Source organism: Drosophila virilis, chromosome 3 (genome assembly GCF_030788295.1).
Source record: "Drosophila virilis strain 15010-1051.87 chromosome 3, Dvir_AGI_RSII-ME, whole genome shotgun sequence".
Lineage (NCBI taxonomy): Eukaryota > Metazoa > Arthropoda > Insecta > Diptera > Drosophilidae > Drosophila > Drosophila virilis.
The window spans coordinates 1,119,363-1,133,207 of NC_091545.1; the positions used below are offsets into that span (position 1 = coordinate 1,119,363).

The window sequence follows — 13,845 nt, forward strand, 5'->3', positions numbered from 1 at the left end:
GGAATATTTCAACTATTTAGGCAAAAAAATCCATTCAAACCGCATTATGAAATGCCAGGTAGTGAAAGTAGAAATTAGTTTTCCTTACCGCATGTCTCGAGTGCTGCACAAAATGGCCGTTTCCTTAGCCATGCCCCTCCCCTGCACCCTCTTCACTCTACCAGCCACCCTTTCGTCTAATTGCCAAGGCTTTTGCATATGTTTTCCATAAATTGCAACGCTCGAGTCGTCTCGACTCGACTCGACTCTTGGCCCGACTCGCTCTTAAGACTTCACTTGAGTTAAACGCCTAAAAGGAGATTTGTTTGTTTGTTTTCTTGTTGTAGGCCAGGGCAAGTGGCATATTATGTCAAGATTTAATTCAGTTTGTTTTTTATTTTTATTTTTTGGCTTTCTCTGTAGTGGCCTGACTTTGGTCTTAACAAAATATTTCGATGGCTTAAGATTTTTGAATAGCAGCAAATTAATGTTTTATAAGCAGAAGCAGAAGCAAGAGCAAGAGACACGACTCGTTCGGTTTTTGTAATGCAAAATGCGCATCAGGCATTTGTATGCATTAGTCGAGTAAAACGAACATTTTATGGCATTAACTTGCACCAAGCAGCAGCAGAAGCAACGTCTACGGGGCGCAGTGGGCGTGGCATTGGCTTTAACACAAATATGCATGTCGACGGCGGCGACAAGAGAGGCAAATTCTTGCATAGAATTGCACTTAAATGCAGAAAATGGCACAAACATAAAAGTGCAGCAAGCAGGGGCAAGGATAAACAGATACGTAGAGAGGGAGAGAGAGTGAGAAGTCCTAGAAACTGTGGCAACCTAGAGCCCACTCGGAGCTACGTCAACAGCAGGAGCAGGAGCAGCAGCAGCAGCAGCAGCAGGAGCATGAGCAGGCGCTCTCTGGCAATCCAAAGTACGTCATGAAAATCAGGAAACAGGATATATTAAGTTTGAGGAATGGACGCTGGGCGCACACAAACACATACATATGCAAATGTTGTCGCAGCAATTGGACAACTAGCCCCAAAGCCAGCAGCAGCAGCAGCAGCAGCAGCAGCCGCAGCCGCAGCCGCAACGCCGGCAGCGCAGTCGTAAAAACTGGCCCTTGGCCTGTCGCTTGCGACAGTTTTTATTGCAGCACATAAAACAGGAGCAGCAGCAACAGCAGCAGCAACAATGGCAACAACAAGGACATGACAAAGTTTTGCATGCGCCTTGTTATACACTGTTCACAATGGGGCTAAACGAGTATATTGGTTGTGTGCCGCAACAATTTGTCTGATTGACTGAGCTAGTGAAAGGGTTTAGTGTACCTTCAAGGCGACGCAGACTGAGGTGCCTTTCCCCGCTGTTGGCCTGTCCACCAGGTGGACAAGTATTCCATTATTATACAGAACAATTATCTATTGATATGCTATATTTATTATCAAATTAGAAATGCGATTCAATTGTAGTTTCCTTTTGAAGTCGGCAGGTCTTGAATAATCTTAAAGAATCTTATAAGAGTTCTCATTTGGAATTTTCTTAATAGAAAAAGAATGAAAGTGTGAAAATGAATATCAATAAGTCTTCAAGCATTACAGCTGACAATAATCATAATGATAATTAGAGAGACTCACAATCTACTGTGCGTAAGGGCAAGAGTTGATCGAACTGTCTTACTGTGGGCAAGATCTAAAATGGGAAGCCGCAAACTCTTTGTCCAGCCCAAGCTACGACTGGAGAATGCACAGAGAACGTGCATAGTTCTCCCTTCTCTCTGCAAACAGAGCCTCCTACACTCTGCGTCAGGAGAGAGGCCCTTCTTAGACTTGCGAGAGATCAGCAATATCTTGGTCTGTTGGAGACCTTGTTGGACTGCCAGAGGTTCTCTGACTTTTTTAAATAGGATTCCATAACGATATTCACAGGCTGCAACGGAAGGTTTCTCGCGCAATAAGGAAGTTGGATTAACCAAATAAAGTGGGTAGCTTATTGAGAACCTTATCTAAGAATCTCATAGTCTGGAGTCTATAATTCAGTAGATTCTACGACCGCTATTAGACAAGACTTGATACAGGAGGCAACCGAAGTGCTTTGGGTCAATAAAGCTGCTTTATTAATCAAAAAGTTAATGAGGACATCCTTTAAGAAAATCTCTTACAGTATATAATTCTCCAGATTCTACGACGTATTTTCCGTTCGCAAACAGAGTATGTTGCAGTTGCTCGCATTCAACATCAAAGCACTCAGTTGTTGTTCTTTCTTTTTTTTTCAATTGGCAACCACATTTTCTATTAGTGTAAATATGCAAAGTACATGAAGACATGAGGCTCCACTTCCGTTATGAGCGTAAGCGAGAAATAACCATAAAAATGTTGAATGTAAAATGCAAAGTGTAACTTTGTTGTGCCCTCCCTCTGGATAATGGAGGAGGGGGAGGTGCAGGCGAAAATGGGGCAAGAAGGGGACAGGGGGAAAGGGAAATTTCTGCTATTTTGGCATTTTAAATAACATTTGCGGGTCATATTTAAAATCTCTTTATATCGCGCCTCTCTTATTTTTCATTTACACTTCATTTGACGAGCGCTCAAATTTAAAGCGAATGCCATTTAATGCAAATGAAAATGAAAATGAAAAAGAAAATGCCATTTGGGAGCAAACAAGAAAAATTAGCAGCGCAATTTGCAAGCCAGAAAATTCCTGGACACGGCCAAACGAATAAGCAAACATTTTTCAATCATTTATTATCTGCAGCGAAATTTTAAATTCCGCAAAAAAAAAATAAAATTTTAGCTTTTAAATTTCCAAAGTGTAAAACACAAACAAAACTTATTATTTAAAATGCCTTTGACAATTTGAGCATATTAATTTACAAATTTTAATCAAACACTGGTAATGGGCGTTGGTTATTGAGGTGTCTAAAATGAAATACGCTGACACTCTTATTGTTGATTGATTATCTATTGATAGTTTATAATTGATAATTATCAATACATTTCCGTGCTTAGCCATGCAAAAGTTTGTTATTAAAAGAGCAAGAGCATATAATATTATTATTTAAATATATGTGTGCCAAATGAGAAAGAAATGCCAATTAAAAGAACTTTATATTTGTCTGCCAGCCATAAAAGAAACTATCTATGCCGTGTAGCAGACTTTTATGGACATATATGAGTATATGTAACAGGATATTAAAACTGATATAAATATATCATTTTATATACATGTGAAGCAAATGGGATCGCAAAAGCTTGACTATCTATTCTATAAATTTCAGAGATAACTTAAAAAGATTTTAATGGACCTATATGGGTATAAAGAGCAATATAGTTTAACTGCTTTAAATAAAATTATTTTATGAGGTCGCAAAAGCTTGACAACATTCAAAAAACTCTACGGAAGGGTATAATACTTACAGCCCGCGATGGGAAATTTTGTAAATAATTTTCAAAATTCTTCTAATTATTGACAGAAATATTTTTGTGCATAAGCTACAAATTTAAACGATTGATAACAATTTTGAAATTTTACAAAGTGAGCCAAATTAAATATTAAGTTCCATTGTAAACGAGCTTTTTGGACAGATTTTTAACAATTTTAACAGAGGCTCCTGCAATGGGTCGGGAGTATTTTCATTGGTCGTTTCTTTGCTTTCAATTGCGGGCTTATTCAAATGAACAGTGCCTCACGCTGCTTATCAAAGACAAAAATGAAATATTAATAATGCGCCCCAGTCGGGGGCTTTTGGGGGCATTGCTGCAGCTGGCACATTAAATATGTTGGCGTGCGCGTTGGCGAATTCGTGGGGCACAGCTCAAAAAAAAAAATAAATGCAAATTTCACCGGCGAGCGGACAGATTCGGGTATCACTTTAATGCCTTTCACTTTGATTTTGAGGCGGACGCGCGACGCGCGACCCACGGCAAAATGCAACACGTGCCCCATAAATCAACTGCGGGCCGTGCGTGTATGCCTGGGCTTCACTGTAAGCCATTTGCAAAAATCAAATCAAAAATAGTTTGAAAAGTTCCAAGTGCTTAACTCTTGGCCAAGGCGCAGAGAATGCGCTCCCCAGTCGAGGCGACAAACAATGCAACAAATTGCAGTCAGTGCCACACACACACACACACACACACACACACAAACACACACACACACACACAACTCGACTCGACCCAAAGGAGCAACTTTGTAATTGTCTAGCGGCGACACGTGGGCGCCGCCGCGGCCACTCTGGCTATCACCTTCTCGCACAGAATAAAGTGCCTGCCATGTTGCCCCTAATAGGCAGACATAATCATCATCATCATCATCATCATCATGAACATCGTCATCATCATCAACGTCCTCAAGAAATGGTTCACCTTTCGCCAGCGTCGAGTGTTGGCATTGTCTTTCCCGGCTGCATAGCTGAAATAGCAGCGCATTCGATATGCCATAGCCGGGCATTGCCGCTTAACACTGTGCAACACAACACCGGGCACTTGGCCAAAACTAACATTAGCTGTAATACAATTTTTATGGCTCGCATAACCGACTGCTCAATGCTTTCTTTGGAGTCTAAAGACTGTATTAGAGACTCGCAGCACATCCAAAATCTGATACCTTGTTAAAAACATACTATTTTAATGCCCTTTGTATATAGCAATTCGAAAACAGACCAAAAGCCGTTTACTTTACGCAATTTTTGTGCTTCTTTTAAGCGTTTCCCTTTCTAGAAACATGAAAAAAACTTGATAGATAAATAGATAAATCGAAGATAGATAATGAGGGTATAGAAGTGTATATATTCAAAGATCATATCATATCTAACAAGACTGTCTGCACAGCGCACACTATCATACATAACTGTGTAGAAAGAGTGTCAATTATTTGTTGGATAATGTAAAACTGGACTATTCTCACACGCGGCCTCAATATGCGGCTCAAGTTCTTTGCAATGTTTGACGCTGGCGCAGTCAAAAATTTAATTGAATGAAAGCCTTTTATGTCGTCTGTTAATTTGCTTTGAATGAAGTTGAATATTTGCCACGCCCCCTTTTTCACAAACACACACACGCACACACACACACGTGCGCGTCGCCTGCATATATGTGAGTATATATATAGTTTGGAGTTATCGCAGTCGGTTTGCCATTTGCGGGTGAAAATGTCAAGTTGACTTTGCCTGCACCTCGCCAGTTGGTGTGTGTGTGTGTGTGTGTGTGTGTGTGTGTTTGCCGCGGAGCTACGTGCCTGGCGAGTGTGTGCGTGTGTAAGAGGGGTGATGGGTGAGTGAGTGATGGGGGGAGGAGGGGGGGGGGTCTCTCTGGCTGTGGATTTGCCCTGGCCCTGTGCCTGATTATAGTGTTAACCCTCTGAACTTGCAGCAGGTGCGCCAATGTCAACGTCGACTTCCATTCAAATGTCGCCATTTCAATTGCCCGACTGCATCTATGTGCGTGTGTGTGTGTGTGTGTAAGTGTGTGTGCGTGTATAAGTATGTGAGGCTGTTGCAATTGTTTGCTTAACTATTTCATAGTTGTTAGAAATTTGTTTAATGCATGAAGTGGCGGTTACTTGGCGTATACGTAATGTCTGCCACACTCTAATGCAGCGAGGGAGAGAGTGAAAGAGAAAGTAAGACTGAGCGAGAGAGGGAGAAAGAGCATGCTGATGAGCAATTAACAAACAATTGCAACGTTTTTAGTCAAAAATAAACAGTGCGGCAAATGTGGACAGACGATAGACGAGCACGAAAACGAACAGGGCCAAAGAATGACACTCAGTGAAAGGAAGGCCCTGGGAAAGGGAAAGTAAAAGTACCTCAGCTAAGCGAAACATAACGAAAGGTACGCACAAAAAACTGTAAGCCAAGCGGGCAAAAATTGAGTTACACGGCTGGAAAAATGGCGAAGGTTTTTGTAATTGTTTCTAGGCCTAAAAAAATCCTCCAGGTTTTGAGCCCGACCCGAGCTAAAATTTCTTGGTCTAAAAGGTCAAAGAAAAGGTATACAAATTCTTGAATTAATTACAAAAAAGTTACTTTAAATAGTATATGTACTTAATTCAAGCTCCAAAATAATCAAGAAGAATAAAAGCTGATAATATAAAAACTCTTGAATATAGTTGCTAAGCAAAAAAAAATGCAGAGAATTACCACGCGTTCGCCTAAACCAGGATTGTAATTAGGACATATTGACTCCTTTTAAGATTATTTTAGTCTTATTTGAGGGTGAAAATTGGGATAATTTAAGAGTTGGTGGCTGTTTTAGTCTTATTTTGAGAGTTATTAAAATATTTAATTCAATACTATTTCGCTGTTAAGGCTGAAAAGCGTGACAAACAAAGCTTGGTTCAAGTATTTTCGTACTTAAGTCATACTTGAAATAAGAATTTTATACTTGAAATCAGTTCTAATCAATTCAAGTACGAAATTCTTGATTTTTCGCCGCGACTAAATATTTTTGTGATTATGGTAAAAGCTTACAAATGCTAGAATCTGCTGCTCTTACAATCTACAATCGGGTAACTGAGTTTTGATTACCCTTGGTTTTTTGTTTTTTCCTTTTTTTTTTGCCTCAAATCTTGTCCTAAGCCTTGACATAGTTCATATGCCCGTTTTGCCGTTGCGCGCGCACACAAAAAACTGCTCACATTGCATTCTTTTTCAGATGCAGCGCGCAAATTTTTGCTCATAATTAAAAGCTAACAAGAGGCAAAAGTTGGCGCTGCTCTAACTAGTGAGTAGAGGGGGCAGCGGAGGAAACGGGAACGATGAGGGGTTGGTGGGGTTGGTTTTGTACTTACCCGCTGCTAAAGCGCTGACAACATTTGCAGTGACATGCGGTGATGTTGCCGCTCTTGGAAGAGTTGTTGTTGCTGTTGCTGTTGGGGATGTTGTTGCTGCTGCGGCTGTTGCTGCTGCTGTTGACCCAGCATGCCTCGGACTCGACGCCGACAATAATAATTTGGCGCCAGCAGGAGCATTTGTTGAGTTTGGCAAAATTTCAGCTACTTGGCTAGCATCAGTCGACTCGCTGCTGCTGCTGTTGCTGTTGCTACAACTATTGCCAAATATTTGATGCACAGGCGGCAGCACATCTTCATAATGCAAACTATCCGGCGTAATGTGCGTGGCCAGCGCTGCAGTTGTTGGCTCAGCGGAAGCTGTAAAGTTATGCTCATCATCAACGTCAGATTCAAGCGCTGACAATGTCAGTTGTTGTTGCTGTTGTGTTTGATGTGGCTGCTGTGCTGATTGTTGTTGCTGCTGTTGCTGTTGTTGCTGCTGCTGTTGTTGCTGCTGCTGTTGTTGCTGCTGCTGCTGTGTTGCTATCGCCTGCTGTGTGGCTGCGTTTCGCTTGCGATTGTAGTACTCATAGTTTGCTGCTGTTGTTGCTGTTGTCTCATCATCATCATCTGCAGCAGCAGCAGCTGCTGCCTCCGCCGCAGCAACAGCAACAGAATTTTCGCTGTCATCAGTTGTCGTTGTCGCCGTTGCTGCTGCTGCATCCGTGGTCGTGGCTATGATTTTATCCTCGACCATAAATTGCACTTTTTTGCGCGTGCTCGACGCCGATGTGGGCGTGGGCGTGCCCGTGGGCGTTGGTATATAGAACTGTGACTTGCCCGAGGGCGTCAGCAGCGGCGCCGTTGCAGGCGTTGTGGCAGCATTGTCTGATGTCAGCCCAAGCGAAGGCGCAGGCACAGGCACAGTCAGCTCCAGCGTAGACGGACGTTTCAGTATGGACTTGATGCCGGGCGTAATAGTAGGCGTGACAGTGAGCACGTGGCTGGACGGCAGCTCATCAGGCGTAGCCACAGCAGTTGTTGCTGTGCTGGAAGCTGCTGCAGTTGAAGCTGCTGCATCCAGCGTTAGGTTTGGCAACTCTTCCGACTTCTTGTTGCGCGGTGGACGCCTTGGATTATTAACTGCTGCGGCTGTTCCTGTTGCCGGCGGCGACGGTGACTCCGCGGCAATCAGTAGACGCTCGGCAGGCGAATCGTTTGGCTTTTCGCCCAGGCTAATGCGCTGACCCGCAATCGCAGCCACATTGTTGCTGTAGAACTTGCGCTGATCGCGTTCCCGCTGCTGTTCCCGCTGCAACTGCTGCTCATCCTCGTTTAGCTGGGCATCGGCCACATCAAAATCATCGTTGTTGGGCAAGTTTTTGGTCTTGGCTTGGCTTTCGACTGAGATCAGTTCGTAGGGATTGACATTGCAGCGCAAGATGGAGCGACGCGTGCTGCCCACCAGTCCGCTGCATTGCAGCAGCGACTCATTGTCCTCCATTAGCCAGCAGTCGGCGGGATCTGGCGTCGGCGGCGGCAGCGGCGCACGCGTTCTGGTGCGTCCGCGCTGCATGCCTCCGACTGCGGCGGCCTTGGGCGTGGCAGTTGCATTCGCAGTCGCTGAGGCAGCTGCGTCGCGGCTACGTGACTTGGCGTCCTTTGAGCTGGCGGGCGCTGGCTCGACGCTGGGCTCCGGCGACAGCAGACGTGTGCGTCGCATCAGGTCATAGGGATCCTTTTGCGGATCCAGAATTGTGGGACGTGAGCGCTTCGTGGCGCTCACCACGCGCATTGTTGCCGCCATGGGTCGCCGGCCGGCGGCAGCGGCAGCAGCTGCCAGTTGTGGCAGCCGCACCGTGCCTCCCCCGCTGATGGTGGCCAGAGGCAGGCGAGAACCTTTGCACTTCTTACACACGCTCGCTTTTTTCACGTCACGTTTCGTCCCATTCAGATACTCCGGGCACGAACAGATCACAATTGCCAGCGCCCCGCCGCCGCCCCCTGGCTCCCCATCGCTGGCGAAAATGGCCGCCGCATGCGGATGCCCATAGCCAGGGTAGGCGGCGGCGGAGCGTGCGGGTATACCGCGCACCGTGCCATAGATCCAGGGCTCGGCATACTTCATGGAGCGCGACAGAGCGCTGGGCACAAACTCATAGCCGGGCGGCGGTGCGGCAGGCGGCGGATAGCCCAGATGTTGCAGATGTCGAGGCGGATGCGATTGGAGCTGGGGATGATATTGGAGCTGCTGCTGCTGCTGGTGATGTTGTTGCTGCTGCTGCTGCTGCTGCATGTGCAACAGCTGCAGGGTCTGCATGCCGCCGACCGTGGCTAGAGAAGCGTTTTTGCTATCGCTGCTAATTTTGAGCCGTTGACTCCAGGTTTTCTTTGATTTGTCATACATCGGCGTGCGGTGCTGCAAAGGGAGAGGGAGGGGGGGGGAAGAGTGGGTATTAAATGGTTTAACTTTCGGTTTACTCAAAGTTCACCTTTCACAAGTTGTTGCTGTTGCTGCTGCTGCTGTTGCTGTTGCGCACATAATCCCCAATTTGAATTAATGGCTTTGATGTAGCTTGGACTCGTCGGCTGCCTGGTTATCAACTGTTGCCTGCAAAGGAATATGACAGAAAATGATTAAAGCGCAACGTCCAGCGGGAAATCCGTTTAGAAAAGTTTATTATTGAAAAAGTTGAAAATGCGATTATATGTGCACCAGACGAAGTCGAGGCCTAGAGCAAGGGGTTGCCTCCCGTCTCAACTCTCGTCTCGGTCCGCTGGGCAGCAGCTGCATTAATATTTTGAGTAATTTAATGAGACGACCAGCCAGGCTGTGCTTAGTCTGTTGACAAATAGCTGAGATTAACAATGCCCAAGGGCCATAACACGGCTCGACAGACATATCATAGCTATAATCGGGGCAGTTCTCTAAAACGCTTTCGCCACAAATGTGTCAAAATGTAGGCAATCAGCTAAAAGAATTACACGCAAGTTGAAAGGCATCTCTTACAGGGTATATTGTAGTTCATAAGAAGAAGGTACATCTATATAAAGAGAGAGAGAGAGAGAGAGAGAGAGAGAGAGAGAGAGAGAGAGAGAGAGAGTAGCAAAAGAAGAAAATCTTTTTGTTATGTCTAAAAATTCGTATATAGACATGAGTCAAAATTTCTCACACCCATTACTCGGTCAAAACTTAACCGATTTTCACGACGATTGGCTTTTTTCTCTGAGCCTCTGAGGCGTCAAATTTCCCTCTTGAAATGAAGCTGAAAATATTGATATCCCTGCCACTGTCACGACATTGATTTATTTTAATATCCAACATAACTTTGAGCTTATAAGCTTTAGAGGCACCATGAATGCAGAGTACTTCAAAAGTGGCCGACTAACAGTTACGCCATAAACAACAAAATTAACAACAGGGTATTTGCAAGCGAGCAACTTTGACTATAGCACTCATTACTTGTTGCTCACTAATATTAATTGGCTGCTTGTTGCTGCCGCTGTTGCTGCAGCTGCTGAGCGTATTGTATCCAATCAAGGTGAAAACTCAATTTGGCCCCTAAGTAGACAAGAAGTGCCCCACAAATCGCAAGTAATTTTTTACAATTTTCACACAAGCTGCGAAGAAAATATTCGAAATCAAATAAAGCAGTCAGCAGCATATAAAACCGCACTCATCTCAGCTACCGAGTGGCCACTGTAGAAAGAGGCGAATCGCTGTGCGAGACGAGCGGGAAAATGGGGAAAATTGTCGCGTGGGCGGGAATATGTTACTGTTGTTGTTGTTGTTGATCCCTTTGTTGTTGTTGTTGTTCTTCTTTTCAACTTTGTTTTCATTTTTGGCGAGTGAATTTTTGGTTGTCATGGTGACCACTTTTCACAATCTAGCGACTGCCCACAAAATCTTTGCAAGCGGCTTACAGTTCACTTGTGCCCGCGCCAAGTTGTTCTCTTAGTTGTTCTTGTTGTTCTCCTAGTTGTTGTAATTTTTCTCTTAGTTGTTGTTGTTTAGCAGCTCAGCAACGCTTCCTGCGTGCCGCTCCACGCTTGCGGATATTAATCAAAATGCGCCAAACGCAACCGCACAAAGGCCTCCTCTGCGCCCCCGTCTCCCGTCTCAATCTCCATCTCCAGCTTCTGTCTCCGACTCTGTCTTCATCTCCGGCAGCTGACTTGGCACACCGGACACGGCAGCTATAGCCATGTGCCCTGCCCAGACGCTGGCATACTTTGGCTTAGTTACCGCTGCAATTGTTGCTGTTGTTGCTGTTGTTCTTTTTCTTGAGGTGCTGCTTCTGGGCGAAATACGTCGCCGCGCGGCGCTGAAAAATGTTGATAAATGTTGACAATTTTTCCGGCAACCACTCGTGATAAATCTAATTTTTCTCTTGCTCGCCTGCCATTGCGTTCTTATAGTTGGCACCCACGGCATTGTTGCCACTCGCCACTCGCCAGTTGCCAGTTGCCAGTTGTTGTTTATTGTTGTAGTTGTTGTTGCTGTGACTGTTGCTCTGTTGCAGTTTTGATTACATGGCTGCTCCTTGTTGTTGCCAAGTTGTCGGTGTTGTTGTTGTTGCTTTTGTGTAGGTGTGAAGTAAAATTAAAAACGTGTCATTTTTTGCTTTATCGCGTGACGCCCATTTGGGCAAAATGTTGCCATGACCCAACGCCGTCGGCGGCCCAAACACAGCAGCAACAACAACAACAAATTGAAAACAGTTTATATTCCTTGGCCGAAGATCAACCACTCTTACACCAAATTTGGGCTCAGAAATTTACATGTGTATTATATTAAAATATATACTCTCTCTTCTTGGGGGTTTGAACTCCTAACTTCAGGCCCACAAAAAAATCGAAATTGTCCGCCGTTTTTTTTTCATGCTCTTTTTTAAATATACCTAAGGAAACCATAAGAGTTTATAAGTTCGAGTTGCAACTGGTTGTCTAACTTTAAGCCTTTTATATTAAATTTCTATGCTTATACAAAAATATATTTTATGACCGATTCTGCCATGCATATATAATGCTACAAGCTACAAGATTCGTTTTGTCAATGCCTTTAGAAATAGAAAACTTTAAGCAAGCTGACGAGCAGCTGGCTAAAGCTATATGAAGCTAGCTTCTTCACCTGATCAGGCATTTATTCATGATTATTCATGATCATTCATATAGCAGCAGTAGGAGTTGTCTGCCTTGATGCGTTACATAAAGCCTGCCCGAGCTAAAATACCCCAATGGAAGGGCATAAGAGCAACCAAACAACAAAATGTTTGAGTGAAATTTGAGCCACTTTGGTTGAAGCTGGCCTAGTCGGATATATTGTGTGGTTGAGAGGCTCTGCTCCGGATTGTGGCCAAAAAGCAAATAACAGTGTGTGTGTGTGCGTGTGTGTATGTGTGTGTGGTGCAGTGGTTAAATAGCTGGAATGCAACTCGAGTGCTAAGCTGGGCAAGTGAAGCATGCATCTTAGCCCCAATTGTGATTTGCTTCTATAATACTCTAATACGCTGATGAACTGCCTTTAATTACACTAATTGCAGCGGGGGGGTGGCAGGCGGTGGTTGGGTTTAGTTGGCCCACTAATTGTATTTAATCTTGTTGAATTACCTGGCTATACATAACTGTAATCGCTGGCAATTGTTAAATTACACGTACGTACGGTATTTGCATAGCGAATAAATTTGTATTTAAGCGGATTTATTGCCGCAGCCGAACCAACAACCTGCTCAGAATGGCATTCAGCCTATAATTAAGCGGTTGCGATTGTCTTTGGCCAAGTTGAGTGTCGTTTTTTTTTTCAGTGCTTCATAATTTTTCACGCTCAATTGGCTGCAGCTACCAACGAGAGAGTTGCACATTTTCCATTTCCTTAGGTTGGATTTTCTATTTTTTCTGTTCTTGCGCCAAATGCAATTTGTCATTATAAATTTACGTCAGTTTAGGCAAAGGCAAAGGCATTGGAAAGGAAACTTTTGGCCAAGCTGGGGAAAAACTACTGCATTTTTCAATATATTTTCCAGCTTGACTCTTCGCACAAAAGTTCACTACAAAAAACTAGGTGGGAAAAAGGTATCCGTTCTGCTATTGTTGTTGTTATTGCCACCCACAGAAAACTTGGCCGCAGATTGATGGTCGTATAAAAAAGTAGTTAACGCAATGCCGCAGTGGCTAAAACAAATGCCAGTTACGGAGCTTTGGCGTTGTCGCAGCCGCAGCTAATTAAGTGGCAGCAGGTTAAAGTTTAATACAAATGCAGCGTATCATTTGTCAATTAATAGAGCTCAAAGCTAGAGATGGGCCTTGGGCCGGCTGGGCACGAGCACGAGCACGAAACATGTACTTCCGAAAAACCCGGGCTCGAGCTCATGCTTCACTTTTAGTAAGAGCTGGTGATGAGATTAGCTGCAATATTCTGATATTCTTCAAGTCTGGGCTAGCTTTTTATCGTGCTTTTATTGCGCGACTTTGAGACTTCGAGGCACGAGTCCGTCGTGTCAGTTTCTTGGCCAAGGAATGCGCTCATCGCTACTGCCAAATCGTCTCACCCTCAACTAGAAACATACTTGCAGCATTTAAAATGCAATTAGAGCTGCGGTACACACACACACACACACAGCCATACACAGCCACACACCCGCCCGCAATATGCAGCATATGCAGCTAGCTAAACTAAGTAGTTGCGGTTGTAGCTGCAGCTCATACAATAAGCCGCTTAAAAACCAGCGGCAACCTAATGAGCTAACAACCAAGCTGAGCAGAGGGGTGTATAGGGGGGGGTTGAGGTAGGAAGGGTTGGCCGACTCACAGATCAAGGCTAACTAAAGACACATCAAGTATACGAGCCGTGCTGCAGCTGTTAAACAAGTAAAAATGTTAAAGTCAAGGCTGCTCGACGGGCAGATGCTCAGTACATGAATGTGTATGTACTAGTAAGCTTTAAGGGCAAACGAGGGGTAAAGGACAAAAATATGAAATAAATTGGATCTATGAATATAAGACAAGAAAGGGCTTACCAAGTCTCTAGTTCTTATAATTTGCAAGATTAGCTTAAAAGACAGCTCGATATTTATGTGTGTGCCATACAAAAAT

General features: G+C 44.3%; 1 protein-coding gene across 4 annotated transcripts in view; it reads right to left on the bottom strand.

The window, feature by feature from the left end:
- The window catches only part of RhoGEF64C (Rho guanine nucleotide exchange factor at 64C), a 192,102-nt gene that overhangs the window by 40,905 nt on the left and 137,352 nt on the right, over positions 1-13,845 (bottom strand). For all 4 annotated transcript variants that reach the window (XM_070208342.1, XM_070208341.1, XM_070208339.1 and 1 more), the window contains 2 exons: positions 9,246-9,364; positions 6,772-9,172 (listed from right to left, as the gene is read on the bottom strand). In XM_070208342.1, the coding sequence (XP_070064443.1) occupies positions 6,772-9,160 (2,389 nt within the window). In that variant the 5' untranslated portion in view covers positions 9,161-9,172; positions 9,246-9,364. The remainder of the gene's footprint in view (positions 1-6,771; positions 9,173-9,245; positions 9,365-13,845) is intronic.